Source organism: Brienomyrus brachyistius, chromosome 25 (assembly GCF_023856365.1).
Source record: "Brienomyrus brachyistius isolate T26 chromosome 25, BBRACH_0.4, whole genome shotgun sequence".
NCBI classification, from domain to species: domain Eukaryota; kingdom Metazoa; phylum Chordata; class Actinopteri; order Osteoglossiformes; family Mormyridae; genus Brienomyrus; species Brienomyrus brachyistius.
The window spans coordinates 12,338,049-12,362,071 of record NC_064557.1 but is presented as its reverse complement, the minus strand read 5'-3'; the positions used below and the strand labels follow the sequence as shown (position 1 = coordinate 12,362,071).

At 44.9% G+C, this 24,023-nt stretch overlaps 2 protein-coding genes and 1 non-coding gene across 17 annotated transcripts; all 3 read left to right on the top strand.

The window, feature by feature from the left end:
- Positions 1–12,622, top strand: LOC125720404 (oxysterol binding protein). 12 transcript variants are annotated; one of them, XM_048995796.1, is made up of 18 exons: positions 929–1,428; positions 1,500–1,669; positions 2,543–2,720; positions 2,946–3,154; positions 3,604–3,769; positions 4,016–4,127; positions 4,583–4,781; positions 4,931–5,045; positions 5,115–5,172; positions 5,470–5,637; positions 5,725–5,970; positions 6,082–6,202; positions 6,284–6,387; positions 7,575–7,670; positions 7,772–7,965; positions 9,879–10,108; positions 10,353–10,391; positions 10,862–12,622. In XM_048995796.1, the coding sequence occupies exons 3-18, from the start codon at positions 2,587–2,589 to the stop codon at positions 11,002–11,004; spliced, it is 2,334 nt and encodes a 777-aa protein (XP_048851753.1). In that variant the 5' UTR covers positions 929–1,428; positions 1,500–1,669; positions 2,543–2,586; the 3' UTR covers positions 11,005–12,622. The 12 variants fall into 12 exon arrangements, with proteins under 12 accessions (XP_048851754.1, XP_048851755.1, XP_048851753.1 ...); XM_048995797.1 differs by lacking the exons at positions 929–1,428; positions 1,500–1,669 and adding an exon at positions 1–317; XM_048995798.1 differs by lacking the exons at positions 929–1,428; positions 1,500–1,669 and adding an exon at positions 1–327.
- On the top strand, positions 820–911 carry trnar-ucu (transfer RNA arginine (anticodon UCU)). Its single transcript is given in 2 exon segments — positions 820–856; positions 876–911. It is a non-coding gene; the product is annotated as a tRNA-Arg (tRNA).
- Positions 12,623–15,148: 2,526 nt separating the features above from the next.
- Positions 15,149–22,830, top strand: LOC125720446 (uncharacterized). 4 transcript variants are annotated; one of them, XR_007385459.1, is made up of 3 exons: positions 15,364–15,476; positions 15,754–15,922; positions 21,586–22,830. XR_007385459.1 is itself a non-coding variant. In XM_048995898.1 (2 exons), the coding sequence occupies exon 2, from the start codon at positions 21,628–21,630 to the stop codon at positions 22,372–22,374; it is 747 nt and encodes a 248-aa protein (XP_048851855.1). In that variant the 5' UTR covers positions 15,149–15,318; positions 21,586–21,627; the 3' UTR covers positions 22,375–22,830. The 4 variants fall into 4 exon arrangements, 3 of the variants coding, with proteins under 3 accessions (XP_048851855.1, XP_048851853.1, XP_048851852.1); XM_048995898.1 differs by lacking the exons at positions 15,364–15,476; positions 15,754–15,922 and adding an exon at positions 15,149–15,318; XM_048995896.1 differs by lacking the exon at positions 15,754–15,922 and having other exon boundaries at positions 15,336–15,476.
- The last annotated feature ends 1,193 nt before the right edge of the window (positions 22,831–24,023 follow it).

Genomic DNA, 24,023 nt, shown 5'->3' with positions numbered 1-24,023 from the left:
CTTTTTCGGAAATGAATCTTGTCTCGGTGTTTTTGAACTTCGACACAACAACGTTAGTTAACGTTAGTTTGCTGGGCACTTGGGAGATGGGGCAGATTTTCCCGTTTTTTACATAAATGGTTGGGGAAATGCCCGCTCCCGGGGAACTGGCAAAAAAATCCTCCAAACAAAGATTTCATGTGAGAGGCAAACGCGCCACATGAGTGAAGTACCTGCATGTACACCGTCAGTCACCACCTCGAGATTATTAATTATTCATTCTTAAGCTTCCGGGTGCACGTGCCGCAGGTGAGGGGTACGGAAACATCTGTTTTTATGTGAGTGCAGGTAAGCTCGCTGGGATGGTGTACATTTTTTGTTATTCTGTGTTTTGGTCTAAAAGAATGATGGTTTTTGTTTTTTTTTCACAACGGAAAAAATTTATGTTCACAAGGGAGTGCATAAAACATTGACATTTTGCAGTATTTCATATGGAGATAGGAAATTTCTTTTCGCCCTTGAAATTCATGACGAGGAAGAGTAGTTGAAAACTTCTGAATCTTGTGAATTATCTTGGACGTTCTAAATTCGCACGGTGCTTCTCTGTATTTAGAAGCGTTTTATTCCCGTCTTTTTGTAATTTTGTGTTAGCCTTCTAGTGGTTTTTGGAGAGTTGTTTAATCTATCTCTTAATGCCTTTGTTGAAAATTCTAGGACATTAATAAAAGTCGGTTAAAAAAAAAAAAAATAGTTAAATATACACCGCATCAGGAAGTCTACGCAGGTGACGTGAAGTTTGAGAATTGACGTATAAGCATTTTCGCTTTTCCATCAACAGGTGGCTCCGTGGCGCAATGGATAGCGCATTGGACTTCTAGTCAAGCACTTGAGATGTGATTCAAAGGTTGTGGGTTCGAGTCCCACCGGAGTCGCATGTTTTAATGCATTTTTAAAAAATAGTTCGGTAATATGCGCAGGGACATGCTCTGTAGTAACTAGAGCGATGGCATATTGGCTTCAATGTGCGTGGATGGAGTGGCAGAACGCAAACACACTTTTGCAGTTTTAGAAAAAGTTGTTGTTTAAGCGCCTACGCTGCGATGCCCGGAGGTACATTTCAGTATGAACATTTCACTTTAGTGCTTTGGTAAAACAGGAAAAATATAGTGTAGGGCCTATACAAACATGCCGATTTTATGTATTACTTTCTCTGAGCCAGATTTCAATTAAAAAGGAAGGCTGGAAACGTTTGTGAAAGTAAACGAGTACTCAACCCCAAAATAAAAATCTCAAAGGGAAATTTCCATTGTGTTTTGATATTTTTGCTTCAGCTGCAGTACAAAAATCCGCCCCTTTCAGATTTTTCTTTTCTGGTAGAGCAGGTTTTCGAACTCCCCCCCCCCCCTTAACAAGACTGCGAGGTCACCCACGGTTATTCGTCCCTAATCCGTGAGTCAGCCGTGTTTGAAATTCACTTGACAAATGAATTTCTAATATGGATGAAATACTGTTTGTTGTAGGAGCTGTCTGTTCTGACGAGGTGCTCGGAAAGCTGAGCAGCGTCTTCGCTGCATGACACGGTAGCCGCTCGTTGGGACCGACGGGCAGCCCCCGCTGACCCCGGCTAACGCGTTAGCCTACAAGCTAGCCGACTTCCTTGTTGGAGAGGGAGGTTCGCAAGCGGCCGGAGGTACAAGCCCTTGTGATTTGGATTTACGTGTGAGACAGCCGGCTGAGTTATATGCTTTTCAAGAGTCCGCTTTGTAACTTAAGGAGCTCTTTCGAAGAATAGGCAGGGCGCACTGACTGGGGATCTAAAGCGTGAAGCTGTCTTTTAGTGTGAAGCGGCGCTGGCGGAACCAGGGGGTCGGATCTGGTGCGGGTTCGAGACCAAACCGGGGATCGGCTGACACGGACAGAGCTGTCACACATTCGGCTCTTTAACGTACGTCTTTGGTTTAAATACTGTTGGGTCGCTTGGAGGGAACCGAGGCATCCAGCTTGGTAGCGGCCGACGGGAGTGGCTGTGTGGCCGTCTTGACGGAGAACTCAAGCGCCCGGCTCGCAGGGCCTTCGCAATTGAATAGGCCGCTGGTCGCCGTCTGCCCCGCTCCGTTTTATTTATTCATAAAGCGACCTGACACGCTTCTCGTCCATTTTATGGGACAATCTGACCGTGTCGTGCGGAATTTAAGTTGCCAATTGTGCCTTAGTAGAATGATAGCGTTGTGTTAGACTAGCTAGCCGCCCGGGTCCTTGGAAGGCGAGCTGCTTTTCGTACACGTATGCACATCCAGCCCGTGGCTCGTGTCAGTTAACGCCGCCCGACAGCCCGCCGCCGTCAGCTGATAAATAGCAAATAGCAGGTTAAAAAAAACGTTTATTTAAAATGTGAAGGTGTCCTCAGCACTGGCGAAACGGCATTAAAACTTTAGCGCAGTTTGTCTTCAGGTGTCCTCGAAAGACGAACCGGGGTACTCAGTGAGTCTAAATATTTAATTAAAAATAAGTGATTTGCTGCTGTTATGGATTCTTAAGATGTTTCTGCTTGTACCGTTTGTAGGTGATTAGGCCCCATCCTAAACTGCGAAGCCGCGGGCTGGCGTCATGTCGGAGCCCAAGGCACCCACGCCGACACCCGGGGACACGTACAAGGGCTGGCTCTTCAAGTGGACTAACTACATAAAGGGTTACCAGCGGCGATGGTTCGTCCTGAGCAACGGCCTACTGTCCTACTACAGGTAAATAGGAAGCAGGCCCTCACATTCACACCCTTGCATGCATGATGATCTGTGTGGAGCCCCTTATCAGATAGGCTGCGTGTGTGCATTTCTCCAAGGTGAGCAATATCTAGTTAGTAACTATTAATAGTGTACTTATCATGCTTTGTATTGTAGTTGGGGAACGTCTTGCTAATCATTTCATGAACATAGTTTTTAATGCTTCTTTAATTCTGGTCAAAATAGGACGCAGGCAGAGATGGGGCACACCTGCCGGGGCACAATCAACCTAGCCACGGCCAACATTGCAGTGGAGGACTCGTGCAACTTCGTCATCTCCAACGGCGGTGCGCAGACGTACCACCTGAAAGCAAGCTCGGAAGTGGAGCGCCAGCGATGGATCACTGCCTTAGAGCTGGCCAAGGCAAAGGCCGTGCGCATGCAGGCCGAGTCTGGTGAGAGCGCCCACTCATGGCTGCTCCACACTGTCTAAACTGGCTCTCCATTTAGTATGATATTAGGTTCATTATCTAAGTTACATGGAAACAGCCCACATCTGAGGAGTTTCATGCTAAGGGTAGCACATTAGAGTCCATACATCAGTGCTGATGTGATGACAGGATGTATATTGCACAAGGCAGTGGAGCAACGATAAAACACTGTATGGGGGTTTGAGGTGCCAGTTTACAGTGAGTGAGATTTGAACCCCCAAACGTGGAGGTGTGAGGTAATAGTGCCTGCCACTGGACCACTATGCCATTTAATCAAAATAAACCTTGAAAAATCACATTTTGGGAAACAATCTTGCAATTGGGTCCCCTTCATACCTGTGAGGTTGGGCAGAAATGTTCCTTAGTGAGAAAGTGCTTCTTTTCACATGAGCTCTGCTTCCATGGCATCCCAGATGATTCGGGAGATGACTGTCCTCCATCGTCCCCCCCGTCTGCGGGACAGGGTGGGGGGGCCCGTAACGCAGAGGTGCAGTCAACACTGCGCACGTTGGGCAACAAGGTGGAGGACCTAAGCACCTGCAATGATCTCATTGCCAAGCACGGCTCTGCCCTGCAGAGGTACGGGGCTGCCGCCTCCATCTAGTTGGGGCGTTAGGGAGGGGGGTCTTGTGACTTTGGGATTGAAACAGCAGCTGCTTTCTTATTTCAGTAATGGCCCATTTAAGAGGTTGATAGTGACAATGACTTAAATGTGTTACTGCTATAAGCTCCCTCATTTATCTGGGGCGTCTGCCCACAGCGATCGGCGTGTGTTTGCTCGTTCTGAGGAAGGTCGCCACATGACGCTCTTGTGTATTTTCTCAGATCCTTGTCAGAGCTGGAAGGGGTGCGTCTGGGGGGAGATGCGGGAGACAAGATCCGGCAGGTGACGGAGAGAGCCACGCTGTTCCGAATCACGTCTAACGCCATGATCAATGTGAGTGCGTCTCCAAGTGGCAGTGGTGCTCCTAGCTGGGTCCGAGTGCATCTATGATGTCTGTTCTCCTCCTTGCTCCCTTCCTCCTTCTCCTTGCTCGCTTACTCATTCCCTCCCTTGTTCTCTCCCTTCTTACGCCCTTGCTCCGTGCTTCCTTCCTCCTCACTCCTCCTCGCTTGCTCCCTCCCTCACTTCCTCCATCTCCCTCCTCCTTGCTGGGTCCCTCATTCCTCCTCAATTCTCTCTACTTCTCGCTCCTCCTCTTTTGCTCACTTCCTCCTTCCCTTCTTGCTTACCCCCTCCTTTCCCTCTCTTCTCCTCACGCCTCCTCTTTTGCTCACTCCCTCCATTCCTTTTTGCTTGCTCCCTCTCCCCTTCCTCCTCACTCCTCCTCTCTCCTTGCCTTCTCCCTGCTCCTCCTCCGTCCCCTTCATGCCTCCTCCCTTGCTCCCCAGGCTTGCAGGGACTTCCTGGCTCTGGCCCAGGCCCACAGTAAGCGCTGGCAGAAGGCCCTGCAGGCAGAGCGGGAGCAGCGTGTCCGCCTCGAGGAAACCCTGGAGCAGCTGGCCAAGCAGCACAACCATCTGGAGAGGGCGTTCCGGGGGGCCACAGTGCTGCCTGCCTCTCTGGCCAACACGCCTGGGGACAGCAAAGGTGGGTGGGCCTACAGCCACGGGCTTCCTGTCAGAACGCTGCCCTGAGCTCTCCTGCAGAGCTGACATCATCTGACAACATCAGTATGACCCACATGGCTGGTGACAGTCAGTGTGAAAATAACATGTGGCGTGTCCAAACTGGAACAGGGTCCGTGCCTGGAAAAGGGGACGTGAGTGACGAGGATGACGAAAATGAGTTCTTTGACGCCATGGAGGATGTACCAGAGTTCATCACCGTACCTGCTGATCCCAAGTATCACAGGTTGGTCCCTATCTGCCGTGGGCTCTCACCCAGTGTTGCGTGGGAAATTTAACCATGTGTGTCTCCTAGGAGATCGGGCAGCAATGTCAGCGGGATCAGCAGCGAGATCGGTATGGATGAGCAGTCGGTAAGTGAGTGTGTGTGAGCGTGCAGTTGTCGTGCGAGCAGGCATGCATATTTGTGGCATTCATTTGTCAGGCCTGGAGGCTCGTCTTGCTGGAATGTGTGTGATCCTTTGTTGGAGAGTGGGAGACTGTAAACTGATTTAAAACGTAAAAACTAGCCGCTGTTTAACTCGCATGTTGTGATATGGCTCACTTCTACTCATCTGTAGTGGTGCTGACACTTTCATGCCCGGGTGCCAGATCAGTTAGAGGGGTATCTGGCCATCAAATACAAAACCTCTCTGCTGTAACACTCACAGCTTGACGAACAGTCGCTGGCTTCCAATCCGGAGTCTCCCCAGCCGCAGGAGGCGGAGCCAGTGCGAAAGAGGCGGACCCGCATTCCTGACAAGCCCAACTACTCGCTGAACCTGTGGAGCATCATGAAGAACTGCATTGGCAAGGAGCTCTCCAAGATCCCCATGCCCGTGAGCCCATTCCCGTCATCCTCCAGTCTCCGTCACGGTCCTCTGGGTGTCCGTGGCATAAAATAAGCTCTCTGTCGCCCCCTGCAGGTGAACTTCAACGAGCCGCTGTCCATGCTGCAGCGCCTCTCGGAGGACCTGGAGTACTCTGAACTGCTAGACAAGGCGGCCAAATGCCAGAACCCCCTGGAGCAGCTATGCTATGTGGCAGCCTTCTCCGTCTCGTCCTATTCGACCACCGTGCACCGCACTGGAAAGCCCTTCAACCCCCTCCTGGGGGAAACCTTTGAGCTGGACCGCGTCAAGGAGAGTGGCTACCGGTCCCTGTGTGAGCAGGTGAGCGTGTCACATGCCAGGGCTCCTTCGAGCGAGCAGGTGAGCGTGTCGCAGAAAGCTAGACAAACTTGACAAACTACCCCCCCGCTCCCCCCCCCCCCCCCCCCACAGGTGAGCCACCACCCTCCAGCAGCCGCCCATCATGTGATCTCTGAGCGAGGATGGACCCTGAGACAGGAAATAGCCCTAGCCAGCAAGTTCAGGGGGAAATACCTCTCAATCATGCCCCTGGGTGAGTGGGTTGGGGTATCTCCAGGTGCCGTGTGTGTGTCTGTGTGTGTGGGCTGACCCTTACTGACTCTCCTTGCTGCAGGAACTATCCACTGTATATTTGAAAAGAGTAACAATCACTACTCCTGGAAGAAAGTCACCACAACCGTGCACAACATCATCGTGGGGAAGCTGTGGATCGACCAGGTGAGAGCTCTCTGACACCCCCCACTCTCACATACACTTTTCACCCAGCACCTCCAATCCAGGGCTGTCACTAATTACTATTTTTCTATCACCTAATTATCCTCCTGTAAATCAAATTGACTGTTTTCATTTAAGTTAATTTGATTTTAACAACAACAACAAACTACATGTCATTGCATCACTTTAGGTAAGATGCTGCCAATTCGGTACCATATGGACGTTACACCCACAATTTCATAAGCAGATTAGTAAACTTAAAATGTTAATGAGAGGCATATTGTGACGCCCAAAAAATAAAGTTTGGCGTGTCGTTATGCTTATTTAATTCGGTGAGCGGAGCAGACTACATGCTACTATTTTGGTAAATCATGGAAGCAGTGAGCCCTCAAGTAGTAGTGAAGGAATGGACAGCTCTGCAACCACTGCATGTTTTCAAAGAGGAGATATCGTGACATTACAAGGTAAAGAGACGTCGATAGTGTGGCAGCTTAAAGTCCGACGTGTCTTTTTGGTAAATATAATTTTCATTTTTATTTCAGTTAACAAATGCATATTTTTCATTTAGTTTTTTGTTTCAGTTTTAGCTTATAACACTGGTCACTACAAGGCCAACACGCACGAACACACACATCACATTGTCAGTAAGCCCAGATTCTAGCCTGAACATTTTCTCAAACACCTACTGAATGGGAATTCTAAGGTGGCAGGCAGACAACCTTATGGCTTGAATAATGGGTATATTTAGCAACTGCAGTCGTGAAAGATTAGAAATCTCTGCATACTAATGATAATTTCATTAACAGGAACTGAGAACACTTGCGTGGTTTTGCATATTCTGGCAGTCCATCATCAGAATAGTGCCTGTGTTTCCTCTTCAGCGGCTTGTGCATGGCACTAGTGTCGCTGTGGTTTACCATCAAAACCTTGCACAATGTACAAACCACTTTTCTGTTGTGTGATAATTTGACCCACTCCCATAAGTATGTTATTGAAGAGAGAAATGTTGAATTTGTGTTTTAGAAATCAAAAAGGTAATTTCATAAAAATATTTAAAAAATGATACACCGGTGAAAATGTATATATTGATGCCGACGCATTTTCAATGCTGACGTCATCGAAAGCATCGACCAATCGCGGCAGTCCTGCTTCAATCCTGCGTGTGTTAGTGTGCTGAATCTGCTTCCTAGTCCGGCGAGATCGACGTGGTGAATCACCGCACCGGAGACCACTGCCACCTCAAGTTTGCCCCCTACAGCTACTTCTCCAGGGACGTGGCTCGGAAGGTCAGTAGCTCTGTCGAGGGTCCGGTCCCAGCCTCCATCACGGTTAAATCCAGGGGAAACGTCTCGGGCGTGACGGTGACAGTGACACGCTGGCACTGCAGGTCACAGGCGTGGTGAGCGACAAGGATGGCAAGGTGCACTTCGTGCTGTCAGGCACATGGGATGAGAAGATGGAGGTGTCCCGCGTGATGCAGAGCAGCCGAGGAGGTGGCGGTGAGAATGGGACCGACGGCAAACAGAAGACCGTGTACCAGACGCTGCGAGCACGGGAGCTCTGGAAGAAGAACCCACTTCCGTGAGTGTCCGTGTCTGTCCATCTGTGGCTGTCTGTTGCCCTGTTCTGGTGATCCGATCACAAGTGGGCAGCGCTAAATACATCCGTTCACACCTGACATCAGCATGCGTCTTTGCGTGCATCTCGACTGACCACTTTTAATCAGATCTCTCTCCCCCAACTTATTTAACTAAGCACGGAAATCACTTCCATATGCAGAATCTGCCCAACATTAAAAGTAGGAGAAGAGGAAATCAAAAGCTATTTGTACATTCCTGGGTAACCAAAGCACGTATAATGTAGGGGTGGGAGAAAAAAATCGACTGTAAGATGCATCACGGTGCAGAGGTGGACGATTCTGAATCGATTTTCTAAATGTTAATCAATGGCGTGATGTTGACGGAACTCAAAAGAAACTCTGAAGTGCAGGACTTAAATTCTTTATGGATCATTACAAATACCTTGCTTTGAAAGTTCCATGTAGTCACACAGTGAGGGGGGGAAAAAGAAATTCTGGATAGAAAAAGAACATGCGTGAAGATGCATCGATAATTTATTTTATCGTTACGTCGCAACCCTATGAATAATAATCAAATAGTGAGGTGCTTAGAGATTCCCACCCCTACTGAAACGTTTGTATGGAACACCATAATAATCAAAATGAAATGAGTAATTATTCATTTATAGATATTTGTATGTCAACAATTAATGTCCTTTTATTTTTGAATAATATCCTTAAGGTATTATATTTCAGTGTTTGTCTTCTATGTATAGTCTTTAAACTGGATTTCATGGTAATGTGATTTTCTTTAGACTCATTATTATGAAACATTTCGTATTAATGCAAATGTGATTAATAAAATCAAAGTTTATTTCACAGTAAGGTTCAACTTTTCATGTTATAGACATGCATTTTTATGCCGTGTCAACGCAGTACAAATGTACGTGTTTAAAATGGTCTTTCTGTACTAAGACATAGCTGGGGCATACTAATACTTTCTTGTTCAAGGGTTCAATCTGTAATGTTTTATTTTGGTTGCCATATGATAATATTTTGGCTTTTAATCATAACCAATGAAGCTCAAAATGTATGAAAATTGTTTAGTGTGACCGAATAATATGTCTGACTTAGAGCAAATGAAGTAAAAGGAGCAAAGTAGTCAGGACTGGAGTGGGATTGAATTTCTGACCGGGAGTTCAAGCCCCCAGACAGACCAATGTAAAACTATATAATCGGCACATTTTACCAGCACATTTCACCAATATTAATAAAGCGGATTAGACATAAATAAGGAAGCTTCATCAAAGTTCGCAATAAATATGATCTGTGCAAATTCCAAAAACATCTTTTAATAGATCACTTACTACACAGTTTAGTTTTCCCTAATTTCCACGGAATATTAATGATGCACACATTTCACAATGTCTCCATGCAAATGGGTCACAACAGTATGATGTTAAACCAACTCAACTAGATTCAGACTTATTTCTTTAGTGTTGTAGAAAAAGATGTGGCATTATTCATAAGGCAGTTATTGACACCGTGGGCCATGTTGCACTGACGCGTTCTGACATAAATCATGTCAAGTACCACTCGCTTGTTTAATGAGTACGGACATACTTGCGCCCACACAAAAACATCAGCTGAGTAGGCGGTCCGTCAATGCGGCCCGGGACACACTTGTGTTCACACTGCTGTAAGAATGTGACCATATGCGTCTCAGACCACCTTCGAATGTGGTTTGAGTGATTGGATCTCGATGCGTTCTCAATCCATTCACACCTGTAATCAGCGTTGTCCACTTATCACCTGAGTGATCGATCACGTTAATACCAGTTGTGAACTGGGCCTGTATTTGTCTGAGTGTCCTGCTCACTGTGGCTGTCTGTCTCTGTGTGCCCCTCCCCTCCATGGCCTGTGCTGTGATTGGCAGGGAGGGGGCAGAGACCATGTACTACTTCTCATCCCTGGCGCTGACGCTGAATGAGTCAGAAGAGGGCGTGGCCCCCACGGACAGCCGGCGGCGGCCGGATCAGCGGCTCATGGAGCAGGGCCGCTGGGAAGAAGCCAACGCGGAGAAGCAGCGACTGGAGGAGAAGCAACGCAGCGTGCGACGGGAGCGGGAGCGGGAGGCGGCACGGGTGGCAGGCCCCACCGAGGACGGTGAGGGGGCAGTGGGTGGGGGGGGGGGGAGCTGGAAGTGGCGTGGGTGTCGGCCCTCACCAAGGACGGTGAGGGGAGGGGGCACTGGAGGGACAGGATTTAGCTTCCAGGGAAGTGAGTGCGACTGCTTCCTGGTGGTTCAGAGGCTGAATCTGGGCCTGATGGGGATGGAGGGGGGGTGCAGGGGGGGTGGGCTTCCCTGGCGCCCATGTTCACCCCGTCTCTGTCTCTCTCTCCCGCAAAGCTGTCATTGAGGACTCCATTACTGACTCACCTCAGAAAAGCAAGTATCTCTCCTCCTTGTTGCTGCTGTGCCTCCTCCTCCTCCTCCTCCTCCTCCAGCATGTGTGGGGTGTGTTTGGCCTGCAGTACGTGTTGCGTCTGCTGGCTCCCGTGTCGGTGGGGTAGCTCCTCTTCTCCTTTGCCCTCATTCATTTGATCCTCCGTTCTCACCACTGTCTCAGTTTTGTGCTGCCCTCCTCCCAACCACTTCACCAGGGGGTGCTGTGGAGACTCTACGTGACTCCTGCCCTCCTTCCTCTTTATTCCTCCCCTTTTGATGCTCTTTCCAGTTGGCTTATTGCTCTTTGTCTTATCTGTCTGTTTGCCCCCCCCCCCATTTAGCCTTTCTTTGCCCCCGGGCCCCTGTACCCCCCAAATTAGCAGCTGTGTGCCGCTACCTGCTTTCCGACTGGAAATTCTTGCAAAAAAGTGCCGCTCCTCTAATTCACAGAGTCATCTTCTGTTTTTCAGGCACCCACCAGGACAACTACAAGGCGCAGTGGTTTGAACGCACTGAGGACCCCGCCACGGGAGAAGTCACCCATATCTACCAGGGGGGTTACTGGGAGGCCAAAGAGCATGGCAGCTGGGGGACCTGCCCCGACATCTTCTGAGCCCACCGCCAGGCGACAGCGGGCCTAGGAATTCTTAATGATGATCACCTCCACTGCCCCGGCCAAGCTGCAGCTCATTGCCTCTAATTTTGGTTCTTCTGCTTGAGGGAGCAAGCTGACTGTGTCCATGTTAGCGACCATCCTGGTGTCGTGTCTGCCCACCCCCCCCAGCAGCTCTAGTGTCATTATTAAATAGCAGGTATTTACCTTTGGACGTGACTTTGAAGCAGTCACTGTTAATGTGAGACTGCCAAGCTCTACCCTCTGTCACCTCTCGTGTGTGTGTGTGTGTGTGTGTGTGTGTGTGTGTGTGTGTGTGTGTGTGTGTGTGTGTGTGTGTGTGTGTGTGTGTGTGTGTGATGCGATGCGATGCATGTGGGCAGGGTTAGCTTAGGGGTGGGGGGTGGCCCCCTTGTGTGGGTGGGGTTACATTAGGGGTGAGGATGGACCCCTTCATGTGGGCGATGTTAGTGATGGTTTGAGTATTAATCATGGGGGTACATTCCCCATCCCTTTTCAGCCCCTGTAGGATCACACTTCAGCTGCAGTCCTCACACACATTTTGTCATTGATTTGTAGTTTTTATTGAGTTTGTTTTATTTTTTTCGCTGCATCTGAAGGCTGACACCCTTTCTGCCGCGTGCAGCATGTCGCTCCCCGCCTGGAATCCGGAGATAGATGCAGTCTGTTCATCGCTGCTGGGCTTCTCCGTATTAGCCTGGGAGCATAGAGCGATGCAGTGTTCCCATGGAGATGGCTTGCTGTCACTAGGTAGTAACTGTAAGGAAACGGCCAGCTGGGGCTTTTTAAATGTAAATGATTGACAGTTCCCTCCCACCTCGACATTTTGTTGTGCTTTGGATTAGATTAGATTTACGCTGCTAATGGATGTTTTTTGCCTCCTGCTGGCCTCCTTTGGTGCAGGCGAGTGTCCAGTCAGCAAAACACTTAACAGCGCCTTGGCACCAGGCACCGACAGCTGGATGGGCGCGCGTGTGTGTGTGTGTGTGTGTGTGTGTGTGTGTGTCTCTGTTCTGATGGGCAGCCAGAAATCATGTGGGAACATGGGACTTGTTCTGGTTGAGGGTTTGTGAGTTTGCTCTGAAAACAAAACATTTTATTTTCAAGTGTACTTAAGAATCAAGATACCGAGAACAGAAGAAAAATATTGCAAATATGTCTGTGTAAATATGAAATTAGTAGTATTAATGAGTGTAATAATAATAACAGTAATACACTTGGGAAGGTTATTTTTGATTTTTCTTTAGTTCAAATTTGCTGTCAGCCTTTCAGGTTTTTTTTTTTATCAAACAATGGAGCAGTGAAGGAGTGTAACATTCCCTGGAGTCGCCGACATTCTGTCCCCTCGTCATTCCCAGCATCCCATATCAGTGAACTGCCCCTGTCCCATCCACACTCCTCTGCGTTAGTGTGTTGGGCCCCGTACCCCTTATTTCTGCTCAATTTACTTTGTGATCACAGGATGAATAATGGCTGTCTTCAGGCTTCTCTCGGTCTCCCTCTTCCTGATCATCTCTGTATACTCTGGCCATGGCGGGGGATGCGACAGGTGTAACAAGGGACATGCAATCATGCAAATAAACTTTGAAAAAGCTCACTGACATGCCTCTTACATTTACGGCATTTGGCAGATGCCCTTAGCCAGAGCGACTTGCATAAGTGCTTAGAAGTCTCATCAATGACTACGTTCTATGGCTAAGAATACTATCACTATCAGAAACTGTCTTAAAATGGATGAGAGAGGGATATAGGGCTCTCGAAGGAACAAACAGGCACGCTTAGGTTCACTCAAAAACACTTTAATACAAGTGATACAAGATAACCTCGCATTAAAATCAATATCAATTAAAAACAATGCAAGACAACCATATACCACCAGAGATATAGAATAGTATAAATCATATGTGTGTGTGTGTGTGTATATATATACATATATATATATATACATATATATATATACATATATATATATACATATATATATATATATATATATATACATATATATATATATACATATATATAGTTCGACACACATATATATATATATAGGGCAAGGTGTTGTCCAATTCCCCCTTTTGTCCGAGTGTTGCTGCCTGTGATAATAAAATACAATAGGCGTCCTGGTGCCGGGTGTTTGCGCAACGTCTCCCTATATCCCCTGCCGACAACATAGGGTGCTAGATAATGACCCCCATCTGTCTCCCGAAACCAAGATAAGCATTCTGCATGCCGATCTAATGGCTCAGATAAGCATTCTGGTTTCTTTTATGAGCCGAAGTTCTTTACAGCGAAATAGATTTCATTGTATGGAGATCAGTAGCGAAATAGATTTCATTGTATAGAGATCGGTAGAGGACAACATGTTCAATGACATTCCGGGTGAATCATGGACGATTGATCTTCAGGACAATCAGTCTCCACACGATCAGAATTAATCCACAATTACCCAGAATATTACAGTAAAAGGATTAATTCCATATACGTCGTATATGACGTAATCGTCCGTGAATTCATTCTAATACAGAAACCCTGTGTGGCAAGTAATTTTTTAATTTAATTTTTTTTTATAAGAGTATAATCCAAGAAGTGCTAAACCATGTACTTCCGAAAGTGGTAGGTTTTTAGTCATCTTTTGAAGGCTCCCAGTGACTCAGCTGTTTGGACATCTAGATGCATGTCTTCTGCTTTGAGAGATGGTGGGACCACTAGAGTGGTGCTGGAGTATCGGAGAGAGCTTGCTACAGTTCAGGGTAACAAGATCCTCTAGGTAGGAGGGTGCTGGTCCATTTTTGGCTTTGTAGGTAAGCATTAGTGTTTTGAATACGAAGTGAACAGCTACAGGAAGCCAGTGGAGGTTGCGTAGCAATGGTGTGATGTGGGAGAACTTGGGAAGGTTGAAAATGAATCTGGAAGCTGCATTCTGGATCAATTGCAGAGGACGAATGGCAGTCAGAGGCAGATCAGCTATGAGTGAGTTGCAGTAGTCTAGTCTTGAGAAGATTGAAAAAGTACCTGATTGGCCTGTATAGAGCGAATGGATGAATCCTGATATTGAGGAAAGGAAATCAACATGAGCAGGAAAGATTAACAATGTGAGAGGAAAAGAACAGATGATTGTCCATTGTAACCCCAAGGTTACAGGTGGTGACCAAAGGACTAATCAGAGATCCTGTCTAGTTAGATAGCAAGATTCTGGTGTGGGGATGGATCATCTGAATAGCAGTTCAGTTTTGCTGGCGTTGACTTTCAACTGATGAGCTGTCATCCATGATGAGATGTCTGCCACACATGCATCTGGAGACTTGAGTGTCTGAGGGAGGAAAGGAAAGTATAAGCTGGGTGTCATCTGCCTAGCAATAATGAGAACCCATGTCAGGATATTAACTCACCAGGAGATCCAGTATAGAGGAAGAACAGGAGGGGACCAGGAACTCAGCCCTGAGGGACACCAGTGGAGATTTAATGTGGAGTAGCTGTGGATCCCTTCCATATCACTTGATATGATTGGCCTTCTAGGTAGGAAACAAACCATTGCCATGCTGAGCCCCGGATTCCAAGACTCATAAGGGTAGACAAGAGACTCTTGTGATTGACGGTGTCGAATGCTGCTGAAAAGTTGTGGAGGATGAGGCCTCTTGGTGTTCCCAGTGAACATGTGCCTGCCACTTCAATGCCCTCAATTCTGAGTGTCTGTTTAAGGAACAGCAGGACTTAAACTGGCCTGGACACTATGAGAGATGAGCAAAAACATAATGTCCTCTATGGGGGGGGAAGTGGAACGATTTTCCTGAAAGACAGTGTATCTCTTTTCCAGATACATGAAAACATAGAAGTCACCACCATGGACCCTTGCTAGAAATGGTACAAGTCCAAGCATTTGGTAGCTGGTGATTAAGGTTTTTAGACGTTTTTTTCTCTTTCTGTAAGTCACTATCAGCCAGGACCAACCAGCCCATTGGGCAACACAGGCAGCTGAATAGGGCACTTTATTGTGGGGGAGCCGACTTGGCAACCGTCCGTTTCAGGTATGTGGGTGTGACCATCTGAGAGCGTGAGATCGCCAGCTGGCACCCTCCGCATAGGGGTGGATCTTACCCTGTTATATTAGTGGGGTGAGACCAAAGAAACATTGCGAGTGGCAACACAAATACAACAAATGTTTCAAGGAAGGAATCAAAGCTGCTCAATACCACAATGCTGGATGGATGGATGGATGGATGGATGGATGGATCCTAAATTGCCGTTTTCCCGATAGGCAAGGATGGGTGCTCAGCTCTCAGGATCAGAAAGGTCAGTCAATCCTATATGTAGGTGACATAGATGGCCGCATGGGGCGCCAAACTGAGGGCGCTCTGACTTGCCAGCCAAGGACACTGTTAGATTGGCATGGCGTGACCAAAAAGGGGAGAGATGAATAAGATGGGGTCTGCGAAGAGAAGCATGCAAATGTACGCATACTTCTCCAAATGGCAAATAAGCATGCTTGTTTGTTTGTTTCGTCATACTATTCGATCATTGTGGTATCGAAATTAACGCAGTTAAAGTCAACCCGATCAAAGACATAACAGCACGTTGTGACGTCGAGGCACCTGGTCTGTAAGATTATTTGTAGTAATTTCTTTTATTTATAAAATGCTTCATTGTGTAGTATTGCGTCGTTACAAAATATTAAACAATGAAGCTTTTTTCTCTTCGTCCCATCGTTTTCGCATTTACTTTTGACAGACGGGCGGGGGTCTGAGGATGAGTGTAACATTCCTTTTATTGGACAAGCCGGTTAGGTTTCGCTTTCGTTTCCTACATCTGATCTCGTAAGTCCAGAGGCTCTGAAGTAACCTGGGAGCTCAGATATCAGACTCCTGGTCCCCGCCGCCTGCTTCATACCCAAACGAAGGTAGGCTGAATGAAAAAGAAGGTATTTTACATATGATTGCTGGAGAAAAGCAGGAATATTAATAAAAATCGTACGGTTGGTTATTAAAACTAAAAACAGCATTTCAGTAATTGGATACGTGTGAGGTATAGTTGGCATGATATGAAAGCATGATATGAAAGAAATTTTGCGAAACTTACAACGCTTTCTAGTAACAATGATCATTTTTACTAGTAAGAATGGGATTTTTACTAGTAAAAATTCATGTTATAATTTGTTTATAATTACATATTTCTGGTAAGCCGAATTGTCTTTTAGTAGTATAAGACTTACTAGAACAAATAACATTCTTGCTAGGTAGAATGCAAATTCCAGATGTCTACAGTTCTGTTTTAACTTAGTTGTTACTAGTAAGAACTGTATTATTAGGCCACTTAAAAAAATGGTTCTCGTACCCGCCCGACCCGCCGAAATGCCTCCGAACCGAATTTTTTAATTTTTTTTTATTTCGTAAAAATCGCATGGAAAATGCCCAAGAATGACGAAATTTGAATTTCACGCGCATTCCACATCGACGATTGAACCACATTGTGTAATCCTAGTCTTGGAATGGTTTCATGAACCTAAATTTGTCTCTACCTGAGATGGGCTGGTGCAAAGATTTAAATCTGGGGAAGTGATGTGGTACATATTCTTAAGTACTTGTTTGTAGATTTGCATTTCCTTGTTCAACCATTCAGGTTCCTGTATTTTGTAAATTCCTCGTGTTTTAACATGTTTTAATACACTTTCTTTCTAGATATATATTTTAAAATCTTGGTTGTTCATTTAGAATGGGAATGACAAACAGAATATTGATTTCAAATAGTATAGGCGTACTAAGTAGGTCTGCTCTCTTCGGTATGTATTTTCAAATATGTATTTTCTTACATATTTGAAAGTCCAAACAGTCAATCAAAATTTGTAAAAAATAAATAATAAATCCCTCCCGCCCGACCCACCCCCTCCAAAAAAAAAGGACGAGAACCAATTTTTTTTAAGTGGCCTTACTAGTAAAAAACTAACGATATCTGAAACTCTATTTTAATGGTAATATATTACTACAGACTTCCATTCAACTTCTGCTTCTCATATCCAAAATTCCAGTTTTACTAGTAAGAATTCATATTGTATATACAGTTCTATAATTCGATTTACTATTGCTATTGTATATATCTGTAAGTAAAAACTCTGTGGGCCTGGAATTCTTACTAGTCAAACTTAATTACAGATTCCTACAATAGACGTTCTTGCTAGGAAGGATTGAATTATGGAGCTCTATAATAAGAATTCTTGCTAGTAAAAATGATCATTCTTACTAGTAAGAATTGCATTGTAAATATCTTGAATTCATATTCAAATTAATTTTTACTAGTACAAATGTTATTTTTAATATTAAGAATTAAGTTATGATGAGAAAGCCTTATTATAGTAGAATACAATTTGGCTTGCCATATATATTCTCATTTACTTCTACTGTATTCTGCCTTATATATATCCAAAATTCAGTTTTTACTAGTAAAATGTCATATTGAAGAGATCTGCAGTATAATTAAATTTTGACTGGTACGAACTCCTGTTGTAAATATCTGTAATGACAAACCCCATTTCCAGAAAGGTTGTGGTATTTTCTAAAATGCAATAAAAAAAAACAAAAATCTGTGATATGTTTATTTATGTGGACCTTCCTTTAACTTACAGAAGTACAAAGAGATTTTTGGTAGTTGCACTGACCAACTCAATTGTATTTTGTGAATATACACAGTTAGAATTTGATGGCTGCAACACAATCAACAAAAGCTGGGGCAGAGTAAAAATAACATTGAAAAGTGCACAGATTATTCCAGTAACACCGGTTTGGAAGACTTGACATTAAGCAGGCTCATTGGTAGCAGGTGAGGTATGATGATTGAGTGTGAAGATAGCTTCAGTAAAAGCCTCAGGTTTTGCAAGTAAGGATGGGTCATGGTTCTCTCCTTTGTTCCAAAATTCGTGAGAGAATTGCTAGTTAATTCAAAAAGAAAATTCTTCAACACAAGATTGCAGAGAATTTAAGTCTTGCAACAGTACATAATATTGTAAAAAGATGTTCAATGCATGTGATCTTTCAGCCCTCAGGTGACACTGCTGTGACAGATATAGCCCAGGGTTGCCAGGTCTCATGCATCTGGCGTGACACTTCGTGCTTTCTGACTCACACTCACACAAGAAATCTTCTGGCAAATCATCGTTATTCCATTATCAACCTAAAATTTGCTAAATCAAAAGCATTGCGGTAGTTTGCAAATCCTACAGACAAGATATTCAGCCTGGTACATACATATAAATGCATGTGCAAATTTGTCTCAAACTGAAAAACTTATCCCAGCCACCAGACAAATGTTTGCAACCCTGATAGCCACCTGGGCTCAGGTGTACTTAGAAAAATCATTGTCACTTAACACCCACCATTGCTGCAACTTGAAACTATTACTGAAGGAGGAAGCCATCCATGAGCTCTGTGCAGAAACGCCGGCAGGTTCTCTGGGCCCGAGCTCATCACAGATCGACCGAAAGATTGAGGAACCATGTGAAGTGGGCAGATGAGTCCGAATTTCAGCTCGTTTTCATAAAGAACAGGCGTCAAATTCTCCGTGTCAAAGATGAAAACCGACCATCCAAATTGCTATCAGCAAGAGGTGCAAAAGCCAGCACCTGTGATGGTATGGGGGTACATCAGGGCCTATGGCATGCGGGGCGAACTGCATGTAGGTGAAGGAACCACTGTAGGATTTTAGAGAGACTTCAAGGTGACTTCTCTTCCCGAAACGTCCATGCTTATTTCAGCAGGACAATGCAGACCATATGCTACACAGGCCACAACAGCGTGGCTTCGTAGACATGTGCACATGCTTGACTGGCCTGATACCAGTCCAGGTCTGTCTCGTATCGAAAATGCCTAGTGCATCATGAAGAGGAGAATTGAACAACGGCAACCATAGAATGCTGAGCAGCTGAAATCTTATATCAATGCAAGAATGGACAAAATTTCCAATAGCAAAATTACTACAATTAGTATCCGAAAGATTAAAAAGTATTATTAAAAGGAAAGGTGATGTAACACAATTGTAAATATGCCTCTGTCCCAACTTGTGTGTTGCAGCCGTCAAATTCTAACTTTGTGTATATTTACGAAATACAATTAAGTTGGTCAGTGAAACTGTTGAAAATCTTTTCTCTGTACTTTTGTCAGTTAACTGAAGGTTCATGTGAATTACATCCATCCATTTTATGAAACCGTTTAATCCCAACTGGGCTCATGGGGGGGGGGACCAGAGCCTATCCCATGAACAATGGGCACAGGTGGGAACCAACCCCGGGCAGTCGCCAACACACCGCAGGGCCACACACTCACACACACACAACTACAGGGCCAATGTAGACTCACCAATCAGCCTATCCTGCACGCTTTTGGACCGTGGGAGGAAACCGGAGCCCCTGGCAAAAACCCACTAGAACATGGGGAAGAGCATGTGAACTCCACGCAGAAAGGACCCAGGATCTTCTTGCTGTGAGGCAGCAGCGCTAACCACTGTACGCCCATGCCACCCTAGCCAGTTACACATTTTTTATTGCATTTTATAAAATATCCCAGCTTTACTGGAAATGAGATTTGTACATTTAGACTAATAAGAATTACAGGCCCACATATCCATAACTGAATTTTTACTAGTAAAAATTTTATTGTACATATCCAAAGTGTGAATTATGGGAATGCATAACTAGTAAACATTCCCTGGCAGTCTGCAGTAACATTAACCTCATTAAATGTGAATTCCAAGGCCTTGCTAAGACTACAAGTACGGTCTTTGGATTCTTCACCCACATACATAGGCTGTGTTCGAAATGTCCAATTCTTCATTCATTCACAATATAGTGTTCAACACTTAGAACACTTAATAGGCGATTAGGATAAACAAGCGGTTCATACATCTCGGACACTAAGGTGGATGTACTGCTGCTATGTAATTATGCATCGGATATACGTAATAATCTCTGTTGCATAAACAAATTCCAGAATATCCCCTCAAGCCTTAAAATATCATTTTAAACACATACTACTTTATTATATATGATGTTAATGTTTGTACTTGTTTGTCATTATAATGACAAAGAAAGGACCAGAACATCAACACCAGTGTTGCTAGTTTTGGATAAGTACACGTTGTAATTAACATGTCTTCACAACGTTGACATAAAATTAAAACAAAACTTCACAACACATAGCTGTGCACACATAACTTTATTGCATACTTGACCATACTTGACTTTGCAGCAGTAATTATGGTGTTTTGTACTAATCCTTAATCTATTGCATTGTGAATTAATGTTACCCATGTGAAACAGTGAAATACATCACAAATACTGTTTGCTTTTAAAGCAAGGGAAGCCCTGGCACAGTTGTAGCTCATGTGCAAGGAGGGCCGGGTCCAGGCGTAGGTACGCTAGGCAGCTGCCTGGGGCCCGATCGGCACAAGGTGGTCCAGACAAAGTCATGAAATATAAAAGAAAAAAATATATCATATATTCATGTATGTAATTTATAAATAAAAAAATTACATAAAATTAAGAATAATAAAAAATGAAATACATCAAATGTTTACGTGCAGGCAGAAACATGGGCACCTCTACCTATGCAGAATAGGGTCCTGAATTATGTGAAATGATCATCAGTTTTCTTGGTAGGGGGGCCTCCCATGTAAAGCTCTGCCCACGACCCCAGAAAAGGTAGATCTGGCCTGGCGTGTTCATGAGTGAGCTACTTAAAACAGTTACTTAATGGTTACCGTTCGGACTGAGGAAAGCTTCTCAAATATAGTTCCGACACTCAGATGACAGGCTGCAATGCATGATGGTCTGAGTCGACTGATGTAGGGTGTAGCTTCTGTACACTACATTTTGGTGTTCTTAGTGCTGATTTTGTAGTACACTGGATAGTAAATGAAATTGAGAATTGTGAATTCAAACTGCACTACAAAATGTCTGACTCACGGTATAGTGCACTATATAGGGGGCGAGTTGACATTTCGAACACAGCCATATAATTTTGTTGGTTGAATGGATGTAGATAATGATGTTGCTCTGTATCTCCAGTGACTGGCTGATGTGTGCTACCAGCCTTGCTTAGATTAGACTTAGCCTTTCTCAATATGCGGAATACAGGAACAGAGCCAATGAAATACAGTTAGCATCTAACCAGGTCCAAAAGTTTTGTGAAAACCAGGTGCAAAAACGTACCTCTTTTGCATAGCAATTTATTTGTTAGATAACTTGTGATATATTGTCAGCACACACCAATCCCAGGAAGCACAGGGCACAAAGCAAGGGATGGAATGTCAAAAAAAGAATGAGTTGTTGAGAGAAAAGGAAAAAAAGGACAAAAGTTGAAACAAAAATTCAATCAGCAGCAAGGATGACAGCAGAAGTTGTAAGAAGTCGTGTTCTCATCTCCCCAGTATGTCTGCTGGGGGGATGGGGGGGGGGGGGGGGCTTACGTTGGCCTCGCCGCTGCTGACAGTTTTGGTGCAGTGACAGATCATGCTTGTTTTCTTAAACATTTCTTCGTTTATTTTTGTTAAACTAATTTTCTGGTTGTTTTTTCTTAGGTCTAACTGCTCAGCCTAATTTCCTGTCTGTCCAGATTTACCATGGGAATTCACAGTCCATCCAGAAAGGTCCCGACTCTAAACTCAGTTCAGGATTTAAGTGGCGTGACGTTTGGGCACAAATTCCCCAAACATGGCCTGAAGCTTCTACACTGGCTGGCAAATGAATGGATTGAGTTTGACGATGAGAGACAGATGATGGCCATGACAGATCCCAGAACCAGAGAGTTTGGGTTCCACATCTTCCACAACAAGGAAAACATCCTACCACTGTTGTTTGGAGACCAGAGTTGGTACTTTGAGGTGGGGAACCTGCATGCCGATGGCGCTGAAGATCTTCCCTTCAATGAGGCCAACACAGGAAGTGATAAAAGCAACACCGACCGAATCATTGTGCGAATGGACTCAAGTCAGGTGGTTGGCGAGGTTTACATCACAGAACACACCCCTCACCATAACAGCTTCAGTTCTGAATCTACATACCGCATCAGCAGAGGCCTGATCCAGCATTTACAAAACTTGGAGGAGAATGTCTTCCTCCAGCGGGCTGGGTACATCCCGAGAAAGAATGAATCTCCTAGATCAGAGAGTAGGGAAACCACTGTTAAAATCCTGAGAAAGAATGAATCTCCTAGATCAGAGAGTAGGGAAACCACTGTTAAAATCCCGAGAAAGAATGAATCTCCTAGATCAGAGAGTAGAGAAACCACTGTTAAAATAGAGGATGAGGACTTCCCAAGGAGGAGTTCATCCACTTGGGATAGTGTTTGTAATTGTGTTATACTGTGAACGAGTGGCAGCTGGCAGCTAAAAAGATCATTAAGCCGGGAAGGGGGAGGGGTTGTGAAATCTGATGAACTCTGAAATCATTCATTGGACCAAAACAATAAGAATATTTTTATCCTGATTGTTGATTGGTAAAGGTTTGGTGTGTCATTTTATGTGTTTTAGCCAATAAGGGATTAGCAGGGGGAAAATAATTAAAAAAAAAAAGGATTACCTTGATTTCTTTGGGGCGACCGGGGAGGACTCTTCCATTCTGAGGAAGCTCAGCTTTTACCTCGTCTGACTCTCAGTGCCACATCAGAGAAACTGACCATTCCATCTGGCCCTGAGGTGTCACTGTGTATAATATAGCAATATATTTTTACAATATTAGAGAGAGAAAATGTGTTTTTAAATGACATTTCTGCTTCTCTTCTTGTATATGAAGTCTGCTTCCATTAAAAATGATATTTTATGTCATATATTTGTTACAGACGTTTCATTCTGTTCAAGCACATTTGTTCAGAATGTTGCACTTCTGGTCATTAAATTGTATTAGGTTCCTGCTTTGTTAGAGGATGTTGTATAGCTTTTGCTCCCATGCTACCTGCACTTAATCTGGGCATTCGGTCGCTACTGTATCCCAACTCACACTAATCTAACCCAGCTCACACTGCCGAATCCCAGTTCACACTGCTGTATCTCAGCTCACACTGCTATATCACAACTCAAACTGCTGTAACCCAGCTCACACTGCTCTAACCCTGTTCACTCTGGCCTCTGACAGGTTGTAGATGTGCCTGCGTCTGACTGTTTGAAGGTACACAGTGCCCCCCTTCCTCTAATAGCTAAAACAGAGAAATACCCTGACTGGTTCTCCTCAGAATCTTGACAACAGGAAGCTAGGTGAGCTGCAGAAATGGTTGTTTGGCTGGAAGCAACAGGCTGGCTGAGCCTCTCGTTTGTCTTCCTGCATGCTTTCTATATCTGTGCTCTGTCTTCTGAGTCCAGCCTATCACTGTAACGTTTGTGAAAGCAGGTGAACGAACAGTCTCATCAGCTCCTCAGCTAGGTAACGTGCTGCTCTCTTGGTGTCTGTCGGTGTTGTGGAGGGACGGCTGTTGTACCACTGTGTCTGTGTCTCAAGTTTCTCCATGAGGTGAGTAGATATTTGTTACTCATTTTGTATTTAAATTATACGTACCCAAATCAGAAACCAAGGACAAAATACCCAAATCAGAAACCACAGATGAACAAGGAAGTCCGGCTTCTACTAAAGGCCTGTGATAATGCCTTCAGATAAGGTGACGCACAGACCTACAGTAAGTCCAGGGCAGACCTGAAGAGTGGCATCAAGAAGGCCAATCTAAGCTACAAGCTGACGGTGGAGGAGCACTTCGACAACTCAGACCCCCGACGCATGTGTCTGGGCATTCAGGTTGTCTCTTACTATAGCAATTCCATACAGTCAGCCATGAATGTGTCCTCCCTGAATGAGCTAAATGACTTCTACGCTCGTTTTGACAAGGACAAGAAAAAGACTGCCAAAACCTTACCCTCTGATGACTGCCATACCCTCACTTTCACCACAATAGATATTCGTAACGCACTGAGCCATATCAATGCGCGTAAGGCTGCTGGCCCTGACGGCATTCCTGGACGTGTGCTTAGGG